Raw genomic sequence first — 14,068 nt, forward strand, 5'->3', positions numbered from 1 at the left:
TTGCTGAAATCCTTTCCAAAATAGCTGGTTAAACTTTATTGCCCTTCTCATATTCACAATTAATATGATCAAAGCACTTGATAAAGAAAGCTATTTACGGGCTCTGCAGAGCTTCAGTTGCAGCTGGCTAGGCTCCACATCTTTGGGTTTTTTTGATCCACCAGCAGAATATTAGGAAAACATGCACCCGGTCTTCGTTCGTGGGAAAACACTCTTCCAGCAAAGCAGGGATGTAGCCTCTATGCAGAGCCTTGGATCTGGATATTTGAACTTTGGTCTAGTTTGGCTGTGGATCCCAGGCGCCTTGGTATACTTTCTGAAGTAAATTAAATCCTTTAGTCCAAACATGTTGGGACATCAGAGTGGTTTGGAACAGATTCCCTCCAATCACAGTAACCCATGCGTATATATGAATTTTGTTATCAGATCCCTGATCATCAGAATGAAATGCTAGTATCTCAAGGAAACAAGAGATGCAAAAGCAGTCTGTTGATTTCCTCCTGATTTTACTAAAAAGCATACCTGTCTGTTAGAGAAGGAGCTCTTAATGAGCCTGTTGAACAAACAGAAGGGCTATAGAAGTTGTGCCTTGTGTGCCTCATGCTCGGGACACTAGTGAACTCTGATGTGGTTGGTATTTTTGCTGTAGCTTTGGTGGAGGAGTTGCTATCTTAATCACTTCATCTGTTTGCCTACCATGCTGAGCTGGTTTAAATTAATAACTTCCGTATTTTTTTTAGTGTTGTGCATGGTCTTTTCTGTTAGTGGGTACTCCTACTAGAAGAAATTAAATTACTGAAAAATTGCTTTGTTAATTTAATTGCATTCTTTTTTTTTTTGCCTTTTTCCCCCGTTATTCCCCCCACCTCCTTTTTTTTTTTTCTAAGTCTGTGAATATCCAACATTCAGGTGTGTTAGAAGAGTGGTTGCTGGTTCCATGTGTCCAGTTGCAATTATGCAGAGTTGAAAAGCTCAGATCTCCAAAGCACCTGTCACACAGCGTGCTCAGGCCCAGTTAAACACTTCCCAGTGTTAGCTTCTTATGTGTCCATCCCAAAAGCAACCGAGCACATGCCAGCTCAGGAGCGTAGTGGCACAAGCTGAACGTTTTGTAGCTGTGGAGCACAGAGCCGCCTCTCCTGGGCTGCCGTGGGACCCCACTGCAAGCCAGGCAGTCTGATGGAGGGAGCAAGCCACGGCAAACCAGAGGAGAGGAAAAGCGTAGCAAAGTGGATGAGCAGGAAGGATTACAATGAGGAGTCTTCTGAGGCTGATACAGGGTGAGGAAAGAGATAGGAATGGATGGGGAGCCTGAGACTGGGAGTTGGTTGCCAGTACTAAGGGCTGAACACAGAATTTTTGAGCCAGGAATGACTCATTTTTAGGCATCTTCCTAAGGCAGTGCCAGAGAGCAGTGATTGCCGGGTATGTGCAGTGGCACCCGAGTGTCCCGTGGCAGAGGCTGATGTGCACAGCCACCACAGGTGTGCCCACCACCACCAGGCTCAAGAACTGGGCAGAAGCAAAAGCCCTGCCATGCTGGAGGGCACAATGTTCTCTGTGAGAGCACATGGGGCTGCTGCTAGCCCGTGGTGCGTGGGATCATCTTGAAGGTCTGCTGTGCACTGCTGCTTTTTATCCAGAAAAAGTGTGCTCCAGGTATGAAAAGGTTGGAAACACTGTCAGAGAGAGATCCCATCTCACTTTAGAACCAGGGCAACTGTGCTTGGGATGATTAATCCTGATGAAAAGTGGGTGATGTATTTTAATGCTTGCAGAACTCAAGCTTTTATATCTGCTTGATATTGCACCCACTCACTTGGAACTTGGCTCCCACGGTGGTGCTGCATATCTCTGTGGTCTCTGCTGAACTGCATAGCCTCTCGTTGGATTTGCTGCAGACAGCACTTTATAAACAGACATAAGTGTATAAACCTTCCAGTTGTGAGGAAACTCTGGCTAGACTGTTGGGAACTATGAGGCTGACTCTAGATGAAATTTTTACCCAGACTTATACCGGGTTGAAACTTTTTTCCAACTCTATTTCAGAGGTTAAGTGGGATGTTGCAATACCTAAGCCCTCTAAAGACTGTTCAATTTCATCCTGTTGGGACAAGTGATGTCTCAAAAAAACACATCTTGCTTTTCAAGCTTCAGCTCGACAAGGCTGATTTTTGGGCTAAGATCTGAATGAGGAGCTGACTTCCTTTTCAAGGCCCAGGCTTGCAAGTCCTTCACAGGTGGTGTTTTCCTCCTCTTCCCAGGGGGAGCTTCTGGGCTTTCCCCAGTTCTTTTTGACTGTGCCTGCCTTTCTCCTTCCTTTTCTCTGTCCTGTACACCTTTCTGAGCTGTATGGAGAAGAACTTTCCCAATTAATAAGTAGGCAGAAATCCTAAAGCCTGTAACAGTGGCAGACAAGGATTCCGTTCATTTATTTATACATTATTTTCACTTATGCATACTTAGATAATAGGATCCCATCAATCAGAAAGCCCAAGGTGGCTTTGAAGACTCTCATCCTCATTTTGCTGACAGAGAAACTGAGGCGCAGACCTTAAATGACTTGCTCAGGAGCTTAGAGAGTTGGCAGCAGTCAGAAATAAAACCAGCCTAGCTTGACTCGCAGTCCTTAATTTAATTTTTAAACATCACTGCTGTCCAGCAAAACAAAGGGGAAAAAAATAATGACAAAGGTTATCATTTACAGATGACAGAGCTCAATGTGATTGCTTCCTCACCTTGCCATCTTTAATGACTAGCCACCTTGTTGTGGGGTAGAGTAAGGAATAAACAGTTATTTCCAGGCTGTGCACGAATTTGCTTTTTGAAACCAGAAAAATTATTTAATCATATCCAGTATATTTTTTTTGCTAAAAATGGGAATAACAATCTAAAATAAATGTGAAATATCTGCCAAATCCCACCTTTACTTACTGTCAATACATGACACTTCAGAAAGATGTGCCACAATATACTTAGCATGTTACATACACTGGGGAAATCAGAAGAGGAGAAATACCTTTACCCTATGATGCTTAATTTACATCTTGTATTTTCCCCCACTAAAAAAAAACTAGAGTGATCATCAGTTCTTTTTGCATTTATTTTGTTTAATTCCTCTGGAAAGTCACAACATTATTGAAGCAGGTAAGATAGATACTGTCACTTGCTGCGAAGTAGTTCACTTAGGCAGATTCTGGGTTTCTTGCAGTTTCGTGATGTTGCCTCCTCCTAGGTGGTGTCTTTTTTGATCCACCCAACACAATTTCCATGTCTGTTTGCTCTCTTTTTCCAGCTTCTGGCCATCCTCACTGCTTCTTCTGTCACCTAGAGCTTGGCTCTGACCGGGAAGTGCCTTCCAGTTTTGTCCGCTATGTAGATGTGGAATTTGACATGCCCACCACTTCTGCGTCCAAAGCCACTGTTCGGTCCATCTCTGTTGAGGACAAGACCGATGTGAGGAAGTGGGTCAACTATTCAGCACACTACAGTTACAAGGTAAGACTGAGCATGTGGCAGTTGCCACGGTTACTTTGCATACTACATTGTCTTGAAAAGCAGGGGCAGACAAATAAAATACCATGGGTAAATGAGGTGGGAATTTGGCACATGCCAGGCTCTGTGCAGTAGCTACACATGCGCAGCCTATTGATTCATGGCAAACAAGCAGTGGATTATTCCTCAGCAAAGATGGAATAAACTTGCTTCCAGTTGCTTTGTGGAAGAGTGTCCTGGTTTGAAGTAAAACAGAACCCATTTTCTGTTCAGTAATTTTACTTTTCAGTTAAGTCTCTTCTAACTAACTGAATTCTCTGAAATTAACGGCGTATTCTTTGGACAGTGTCTGCTTCCAGAGTGGTAAGGCCTGATGTTTATAGTTAATACCAAGGGATGGTATGCAGAGAGGCTCCTGCTTATACTTATTGCTATAACAACCAAGGTCAGCTCACTTTATGTACCACGTTGGAGGGTTGGAAGCGGAAGAGCATAGAGGGATCACACCTGCGGGGAGGAGCAGACAGGACAAGTGACCCAAAACTGACCAACAGGGTATTCCACCCCATCTGCATCATGCTCAATATAAAAGCTGAGGGATCAAAGGGGTCAGCTTCTTTCTTCAGTGGCCGGCGTCTGAGGAGGACTCTGTCCTTTGATCCCAATCCATGTGTTCCCGAATCCAGCTCTGGAATCCAGTTCCCATCTGTCACTGAGTCCAGTATGGGACTTTCCCAATGCCTGCCGGTGTTGTGATCTTCATCCTGGGAGCTCCATACTGGTTTTGTATATATTGTATATATTTCATTATTTTTTTATATATATATATGTATATATAATCTTTTGTTTTTATTATTAATATTTCAATAAAGCAGTTTTAGTTTTCTTTTTGACCCATAAGTCTCTCCCTCATTTTCTTTCCCTTCTCTTCTGGGAAGGGAGAGAGAGAGGTGAAGAGAGCGTCTGTCATTCGTTTAGCGGCCAGTCCAGCCCAAACCACGACAAAGAGCATACACATACACACAGGCAGCTACTGGGGATTAGCTGATGTGGTAGGAGTGTGAACAGGGAGTTTTGCTGTTCTTTGTAGCAGCTACAGTGGGAGTGCTACAGCAGACAAAAGGAACACGTTATTTCTGTCCTTAAATATTTCTTCTTCCTGCCTGCCCTAAGGAGAGGAGCAGATGGGAAAATGCAATATGTATATACCTGCCAAGAATCTCAGTATGCCAAAATTTGCATGTTAGCTGATCACTCAGCAGAGAAGTTGGCATCCTACCTGCCTTCTTTAAGAGCACTGATGAGGGATACTGAAAAGATTCTCATGGCAAATATTTTTAACAGTAATTGTAATTACATTTTTAGTAGTCTCTTAAATTCCCTGGAGATGGTATTTGGTCTTCTAAATATCCCTCTTAAGAATGAAACAGTGGATTATCCCTGAGTTTTCGGAGGCGTTGAAATCTAGAACACAAATGTAGATGTAGACGTGCATTTTATAAATTGATCTCTTTGCTTTATACAAGAGTCTTTGCAGAGTTTAAAATTGAGGCTGGTCATCTGCTGTCTCTTGGGAAGCCACCTGTCCTCTGCAGAGTTGGTTCTGGGTCTGGATTCAGAGTACAGCTGGGGATGGTAATGAATATAAAATCATCGGAGACCGGTTCTCTGCGTGACATTTTCTCTTCTGGAAATGATGTCATAACACTGTTGAATCGTAAAACTGTTTGGATTAGACTGAAAACACTTACAGTAGATCAAATCCAGCTTTTCCTCCTCGGTCCATTTCTCTTCACAACCCTCTCAGTTTACCAAGAGTTTCTTCACCTGAGTAGGACACAAGTCACCACTAAGGAAGATTTTTGAATCTTTTTCTTTCCTTTCTCATTACAAATGTTCTCCCTCTTTTTCCTCTGCCAGGTTGAAATAGAGCAGAAGAAAAGCTTGAATGAGGATCTGAAGAGAGAAGATGCTGCAAATGTCAATGAATGTGCTACGCAGTGAAGGAAGATCAGTCTGCGGGTCTCAAGAGGGGTGGTCAAAATAACGACCTGGAAGAAAGGACTTGCAGGGTTTTGGTATTTTTCTTTAAGAAGCATGGAGTACTACTTTTAAAATAATGCTCTGAAGAGTATTATTTTTCCTTGTGATGATCCATACTTTGAGAAGAAGCTCGCCAGTGGTTTGTTTGGAGCGGACCCATGGGCTTTTGCTGGAGTGATTTAAGTACAGTTAGTGTAGACAGAACGACTTGTATTACAGTCAAGCCTGCCTTTTCTGCCTCTTCACTGTCTAGGTTCTGCACTGAAGTATGGTCTGGCCACCGTCACAGCCAAACCAGAAAGCAGCCTTTATCTCACTTACAATCTTGCCCTCCTGCGTTAACAATTTTTTTGTGTGCCTGTTGGTTTGGTCATCACCAGATTCTCTTCCTTCTGAGCTGCCAAATAAAACTCAGGGAGCATCGAGGTAAAAAATGATACAAAATCTCTTTTCTGAAGTGGTCAACGGAGTGAAAACCCTGAGCATCCTTCTGGAGAATCAACAAACTCTGCATCTTAAACACAGTAAATGGGCAAGCAGATGAACTACAGACAGGACAGCTAATTATGTAGCTGTTCTTCTATTCACCCTTTCCTGTCCCATCCTCTGAACGACAACGTGTCATTGTACACATTATTCATGGCGTCTGCACAAGTTACAAGAAAGCCTCTGCAGTTCCTTAACATTTTTGTTTGTTAGTCTGGGCTGTTTTGTTGTCTTGACTGAACATGGTTATAGCTGCTAGTAACAGGGAATGTGTGTTATAATAGAGGTGATACAGGAGGGACTTTGCTAAGATTAGATCATTCCTGCCTAGAAAGATATTTAAGGGGAAAATATTGGGGTTTGGGTTTGGGTGGGTTGTTTGGGTTTTTTTATGTTTTCTTGGATGGGTAAGTTGGATGGTTATTGAAAATGTCAGAACATGATTACTTTAACAGACAACGTTGTTTGCCTTCCTGAAACTCCTTGGAGTGTCCTTGCTTGCAGTGCAATATTACTTTCATGTTCTATCTTGAACCTACAATATAAGTAAGTTGTATCTTTGTAAAACCCCCACTAACTGGGACCCCAAATCTTTTTTCAAAAATTAAACAAGCTTCCATCATGGAGATTTTTTGATCTCTATTTAGCTGAAAGTAACGGCAAGTCTGACATCTTATTTCTAAATAAAAATGCAGAAGGCAAAAATCACTCCTTCGTATATATTTTCAGATAAAACAGTACATTTTTTGTAGTTGTTTCCATGGCTTGCATAATATTTTATCTCAAGGTAATTTTAAATGTAAGAAAAGTAATTTATTAAGTCATTCATCTCGAAAGGTTACTGCTGACTTTAAAGTCACACATTTGGAAAGCCTTAGCAGTGTAATTTAAAATCATAATGAATTAAAATGAAAGCTTTTTTTATAAATTTATACATTTATTTTATTTTACATTTCATATAACAAAATTACTGCTTTTACTGTGACTCCTATAAAAATCACTATAACGTTAAGATCCCAAATAAAACATGAGATTAATTACAGTGGTAGAATTTAAAACAAATTATAGGGAACTTCTATGCCTTTTTATATGCGTCTAAATTCCAGGCCTAGATCAGCCTAGTGATTTATATTTACACCATTGTAAATATGTAAAGTCTCAGTCCTTCAAGGACTTCTTAATAGGCATATAATACTCTATTGCGGGTAGTGCTCCTGGCTCGGAGCACGCCAGTTAGTACTAAGCATTTGCAACACCTCTCTGTACGTGGAAGAATGCTATTAACTTTTAGGAAGCATTCCAAGATCAGTGGATTAAAATTACTGATGAAGTGCGAGGAATCGTTATTTATTAAGTAATTACTTGTATAGGTTGTGAAACTTCTGAGAGCAGGGGGCTGAATTCGTGACTGATTCTCAGCTCTGTGACAGGCTGGCTGTGATGAGTTGCATGGCAACTCCAGTCTGTGAAAGTCACTCTTCTTTTCAAAGGCATTCAAAGAACTTCTGGGTGTTTTCCCTGTTTTTCACTGCAGCTCCCAGTGTACAGTTTCTGAAAAGGACCAGCAAGAAATCCAACAGAACCAAGCTGAAGGAGTGCTGGGATGTTGCTGAGGAAGCGTGAGAATGTTTTGTGAAAGAAACAGTCGGGAGAGCCCCCACTCTGATCTGCACTGATCTGCTTCAGTCTCTGAATTTTTGCCTGTTGCTCCCCAGCCCTTGAAAACACAAATATGTAATAGCAAATAAGCAAAATTATGTTGTACTCCTTAAAGAAGGGAGAAAATCAAAGGCATATCATTTTCCATCTCTCTTGAATTCTTAAACTACTCAATCTCTATCATACTCCCGCCACAGAATATTTCATGCCCCAAAAATTGAAAGATGAACATATTGGAGGTTTCCAGATTTACTTAATTTCTCTACCTCTCCATCACCGATTCTTTTTTTTTATTCAAAGTTAATGAATGAAAGAAAGAGCATGGGCCTGACTCTGATCTCTTTTACGTAGTTAGTTATACGATGGAAGTATGTCTTTCAGTCCTCATGGAGTTATGCAGGTAAAACTGGAAAAGTGTTCTGGTTTATAAAAAAAGCTATTTTAATCCATTCTGATCTCTGGAGAACATCTTCCTGGTGTCCTTGCCACTGAATTTTCAAGAGTTTAGGATTAATACCTCGACCAGAGTTTCAAAAGAATTTATTTCCTATTGAAGCACTAGAGTAAGTAGTTTGATTTTTCAAAAGAGCACTAACAACCAAAATCTTTAGATAGTCTAGTGTTGTTATCACCAGGTGTCACCACTGAATTTTTTTTTTCGGTCCAGCACCATTACGAGCACTGAGCATTTGAATACCGGGATCCTAAGTGCTCTTTTTGAGAGTTACACTCTTCTTATTTGATTAAACAGTGCCAATTTTTCAGTGTTAGATACTGTCACTGTATGAACTTTACGTACGTGAATTATATACTCTTCATCCGTAGAGGTACAGTGGTAATTTGAACGGACTGTTGATGGGGGTGAGGGGAAAAGAGCTCAGAGTTCTGTCAGTTTTAGAGTAGCAGAAATGATTTAGATACAAGCTATGCCTGTAGTGGAGTTTTGTGTTTTTTTTTTTTATCTCGGGGGAAAAAAAAATCTCTTTGAATAGTTTCAGTTTAGTACTCCTTTTGAGAAAGATAGAATCACAGTCCTTTGGTTTATTGGAAAACCTTGTAGTACTCAAACGCTCCGTGCAGGAAATGTGCCTTCAGGGTAAGCATACGTTTACTCCCTGAAGCTATTCCTCCTCTCAGCCTTCTTTCTATTTCTCATTATGGTTTTGTTTCATTTTTGTGCTTTGATAAGACTTGAGGTATTGCAGGGAATTTTGCCTAGAAAAATAAACTTCAGCAGTCTTTGATCACAAGGGGAAAAGATTAAAAACGTCTCCAGGCAGCTGAGCTTATTCTAGTGAATGCCTCTTACATGTATAAACTGTGGACAGTCTGCTAGCAAAGGCAAACGGGCAAATTCAGCTGAGAGTTACTGTGACTGACTGATGCTATTTTTGTCCTTTTATTTTATTTAGACTCAAAATTTAGTCATCCTATGAAGGAGACAGATTTTAGGTTCTTCATCGTAGCAGTATCATAAGAAACATTGCGGAAACAATTCACCTTTTCTGGTGGGTTTCTGGCTGACATATTTGCTTGACAGGACATCCAAGACCTGTTGGTCTTCCCGTCCACATGACTTAGTAGCTGCTAAAACTCCCTTTTGATCAGTCACCTCCCAGGATAGAGAGCAATTGCACGCAAAAGAGCATGAAAGCAGGAGGAAAAGGTATACAAAGTTCAGCCTGGAGGTACTTGCTCTGTTGCTTGCATGAAATTCTCAGTAATTTCCTTGGCCCTTGAGCGCACACAAATTAATCAAGCCCTTGATAGGTAACCTCTGTTCCAGAGGGTGAAAAATTCCTTTCAGTGACCTAGCAGCTCATGTTTATAGCTGTATTCATCTCCAGAACTGGCCACTGCAAGAATCTGCAGCGCACAGAGAACACTTAGGGATGAAGTACTTAACCCTCTTCTGCCACTAAAGTTAAATCCACGTCATGAGCTTTTTGAGATACAAAATTTTGTATGATAACAGGCATAGCTGTTCCTAGCTTTCCTGTTTTGTTCAGCCACCCACCCACCCACCCACCCATCCATCCATCCATCCATCCATCCTACCCTCCCTCCCTCCCTCTCCTCTACTTGCAGTTCATTCTTTGCACTATTGACATTGATTGATTTGATGATTATTTTGTAACATGTCCTCCTACCTTTTCGTTTTGTAAAGTAAGAAAGTCTATACACTGGCTAACTTTGTAGAAGTGGTTTATTTTTTTTTCTTTTTATTTTATCAGTTGAAATGGGATGTCATGTTTTGTTTGAACTGTGGGAAAACTTAAATAAATGTTAAGATGAAACAGCATATCCACATTTTCACTGTGAATTGAAGTTGCGTGTGCTGTACATTCTGCTAAGTCAGAAGTCTTGAATTCAGAAGAGGAAAAGGGAGTGTTTTGAATGGCATAAAGAAGGACATAAATTACAAGTAATGGGACTATATACGGAAAAGAGACTATTTCATTTGATAATCCAGACTGAATGATAGACTGCAAAGGAAATGGAGCAGGCCTAGAGCTTGAGCCACGTAACAGGCGTGTGGAGCAGTGCTCACATAATATAGAAGAGAATCCAACATTTGCATGAACCTTTCCTGAAACAAAGTAATTGAGAATTGAACCTTCTGCTCAGTGGGTCTTTTCTGCTTCTGTTCTCTGACCACTAAAGCCAGGAGTGCATGCGAGGGCAGTGTCTTCTGTAATCAGAACATCTCTTCGTAAAGGAAGTGTAAAGATAAGGTCTAAAATATTTGCAGAGTCCTCTGCTGTGATTCCGTGTTCTTTCAAACTCGAGTAAGCCATGTATCATTCCAGACATCTTTCCACTTCTCTCACAGTCGCTGAGACCAGCCTGCTGTTTTTCTTGAAAGCCCTCCCTGAATCAAACTGAAGAGCTGGGCAGTCCCGTTGACCAGAGAAAATCGGATACCCATCGTAAGGGCTGCTCAGGTTATTGCTCTGAGCCCAGCACATTCTCGGTAGTGTGCCTCAGTACGACTGACCCTAAGTCAATCACAAAACAGTATAAGAAAATGGAGGCACACAGGGAATGGTGCCTCGTGTTCGTTACTCAAATCAGGTCAGCCAGAAGAATGAAGGAAAGTTAAATAGAAAGATTCGGGGCTGTTAGTAATAGCAGTTTATTTGCTGTAATTCAGATATTCAGCGACATTTGGAAATGATACTATCAAATTGGGAGGGTATTAACCGTGATAGCTTGATAATATGCAAAATAGTTTTAAAAAGAGAGAGTTACAGAAAAAGCTGAAAGTTTGAAACCAGGGAGCTGAACGCTCTTTGGCAATAGGGCAGTCCTTCGAGACAAGCCAAAACACTCTACAAGAGACGGAGAAGGTAAGAGTGCCAGCGCGATGGCTACGCAAACAAAAGACATCACTACGGTGAGATAGCGCAATCTGGGGAGAAAAAAAAAACACCACAGCTTTCTTTCAGTGATCTTAGTTGCCATGATTGCCCTTACCGTCTAATCCAGGTATGTCGTAAATTTATGAGTAGGGCAAAAGCTGCTGTAGGTCAGAGGTAAAGGAAAAGATGGAGAAGCAGCCCATTGTTTCAGCTAAGGTGCAGGTCTGTGTCACAGCAGATGTCTCTGAAACATGAAGCGCACCAGTCCCAGAAAAAATTCCTGTCCTTTTGGTCACAGTATTAGAAGCCTAACAGCAACTGCCATATATAAACAAAAAAGTAGTTGGAATAGTGGATTAAAGACCAGCTGTGAAAGGTGTCTTTCTGGATGATGGGACCGCAGAGGCTGATGGAGGGGGGTGACTGTGCCACTGCCTGCAGCTGCACTGGGGTGACACAGCGTGTGGCAGACGCAGGCTGGGGGCCAGGGGGGTGGGCAGGCTGCTCCTTCCCTCTCAGGGACTTTCGGCAGCCTCCCGGTTGCTGCTGCCCCAGGGGGCTGTAGATAAACTGGGAGCAACCAGCTTGGCCTGAAGAGCTTCTGAAGGGATATGAAGAACACGGGGTGGAATACAGGAGTAAGCTGGCAGTGATTTCCTAAGGTGAGAGCCTCTTTTGTAAAGGTTTCCCTTACACAGAACAGAAAAGGAGAGCTCTGCTCCTCTGCATGGACACAAAGAAGTTTGTTAGGGCATGGTCAGCTCAGCAATTGTATTAATACAGAGAGTACTTGGATTAAAAAGGAACGAAATGGGAAAACCTCGTGTCAGCGCACAGATGCAGGCAGAGCTGTAGCAGAATACTGGCTTCTGGTCAAGAAGAACAAAAGCAAAATTGCAGACAGTTTTCAACTAAGAGATGAATAGAGCTAAATCACTACAGCATCCTCCATCCCCGCCTCCCTTTGATCAAAATCTTGTCTAAATTACCACTGCACCAGCCAGCAGGCTTTCTGCCCCCCCGAGCTGTTACAGGTACCCTTTACCCAGGAGGAAGAAATGTCCCTGGCACTCGGGAAGTGACAGCTGGTGCAAGAGGAACAACCCGGGGAGCGCGGGTGAGCAAAATAGGATACGCTGAAGTTACAATCTCAACAGAGAAAAATGTGTGCTCAAACCTCATGAAGTCCCGTGACAAGTCAGGAACTATGCAAAAAATGCGGCTTGGGGAATCCCAGTCTACACACACTGACCCTGGGAACAAAGGGAAAAACCAGTCAGGAAAAAATTTAGTATGAATATTATGTGAACAGATAGACTTGGATTTGGAACTGAACCATTGTCAGAATCAGCTCTCAAATAGTACGGGGCCAGAGGGCCTAAAAGATACGGGATGATAAAAGTGTGAGTTGACAGTGACGTTTCTGCATGGTAAGTTGTGGTTGGTGGTATGGGTCCTACCTAGCGAAGTGAACTGCAGAGCGGAAAGGCGTTCAGCTGTGTTCACGCTCCCCGGGTTGGCCGGAGCTGAGGGACTGTTGCTCTCTAGTGGCCATTGGAAGCTGCCAGGCTTTTGCCGGGACCACGGACCCGCTGGCACCAGCCAGACTCCATGAAACACAATTCTCACTGGTTTTCAGGACTGTGAACCCCGTGCAGAATTTGGCCCGTTGTTGACATACTGAAAACCAGTTGGATGTCAAAGCTGGGTGTGGGAGTTGACTACCTCAACTGAGTCCATGTTCAGCTGAGAAAAGCCCAACAGGCAAATTGACTTTTGAGCGGTGTTGACTGCGCTTTTCACCCAAGTAGCCCTTACCTGTCTGCACAGCCATGCACAGAATCAGTTTCAATTTACATCCATAAAGCGCTTCAGTATCTCCGACAGAAAATGCTGTAAAAGGGTAACTTTTGACTACTGTCTATTAAAAAACAAAAGCATACGTCTGTGTTGTATAGACATGCGTAGGCCTATACAATTATGCATTGTATGATGGAAAGTACAGTAGTTCGACCTTTTTATTTTCTGGCCACTCTTTTAAAAGACAGACACCCCCCAGTGCCCCAAGGTACGCCACTGGGGGTAAGTCCAAGTCTGGGTGTCCAAGCCCACTGCTCCCATCTGGTAAACCCCCATGCTGCATTCTGGAAGTACCGAAATTCCCAGGAGCTCTCATAAATTTGCATGAAAGATGTCTATAGACCTACTGTTCCTGAGCATGCCTCAAACTACCGCAGTCCTAGACGGTTGTATAGCCAAGTCCAGCTTGGGGTTTCAAGCCAAGAGTTCTCCTGCCTTCCGTCTCTCGAGGGTTCTAATCTGCTGCCTGGCTTGGAATGAGCATTGTGTGCTATAAACCTGCTCAGCGGCCAGAGCGCTGCGCTGCAGGTAAACCAAGGGGGTTTGGCTTCCTCTCTCCTCCTTGTTTGGGGGTACCCAGAGGGCTGGGACAGAGGTAGAGACAGTTCAAGACTGGAAAGAGGGACTGAAGATTTCGAGGGTTTGGAGTACCGACCAGGTTTCTCAGTCCGTGACTGCGGTCCCTGAATTGATATTGAGTGAAGTATGGAGATAGTCCTTGGAGCAGGAACTGGACAACAGACCTGCCCTCTCCCTCCATAAAAATTTCTTTTTCTAATGAATTCACTGACCCTCGGCAGCCTGCTGCCCAGTGAGTGTACTTTATAGGATAAGAAATAGCACCATTTGAGGATATTGCCTTATCTGTTTGCTGAGGTGCTATGGAAATAGAAGTGTTTAAATACATCACGGAATCACGGAATCACGGAATCTTCAGAGTTGGAAGGGACCTCTAGAGATCATCTAGTCCAACTCCCCTGCTAGAGCAGGATTGCCTAAACCACATCCCTCAGGGCTGCATCCAGGCGGGTCTTGAAAACCTCCAGAGAAGGGGACTCCACAACCTCCCTGGGCAGCCTGTTCCAGTGCTCTGTCACCCTCACTGTAAAGAAGTTTTTCCGTGTATTTGAACGGAACTTCCTATGTTCTAGCTTGTGCCCATT

At 42.8% G+C, this 14,068-nt stretch overlaps 1 protein-coding gene across 3 annotated transcripts in view; it reads left to right on the top strand.

Annotated features, from left to right (window-relative positions):
- Positions 1-10,196, top strand: part of STON2 (stonin 2) — a 91,122-nt gene extending 80,926 nt beyond the window's left edge. For 2 of the 3 annotated variants that reach the window (XM_054199970.1, XM_054199969.1), the window contains 2 exons: positions 3,296-3,498; positions 5,416-10,195. In XM_054199970.1, coding sequence (XP_054055945.1) covers positions 3,296-3,498; positions 5,416-5,499 — 287 coding nt within the window. In that variant the 3' untranslated portion in view covers positions 5,500-10,195. Of the gene's footprint in view, positions 1-3,295; positions 3,499-5,415 lie in introns of all 3 variants that reach the window. The other variant, XM_054199971.1, reaches the window with a different exon arrangement.
- The last annotated feature ends 3,872 nt before the right edge of the window (positions 10,197-14,068 follow it).

Source organism: Rissa tridactyla, chromosome 4, assembly GCF_028500815.1.
Source record: "Rissa tridactyla isolate bRisTri1 chromosome 4, bRisTri1.patW.cur.20221130, whole genome shotgun sequence".
Classification (NCBI taxonomy): Eukaryota; Metazoa; Chordata; class Aves; order Charadriiformes; family Laridae; genus Rissa; species Rissa tridactyla.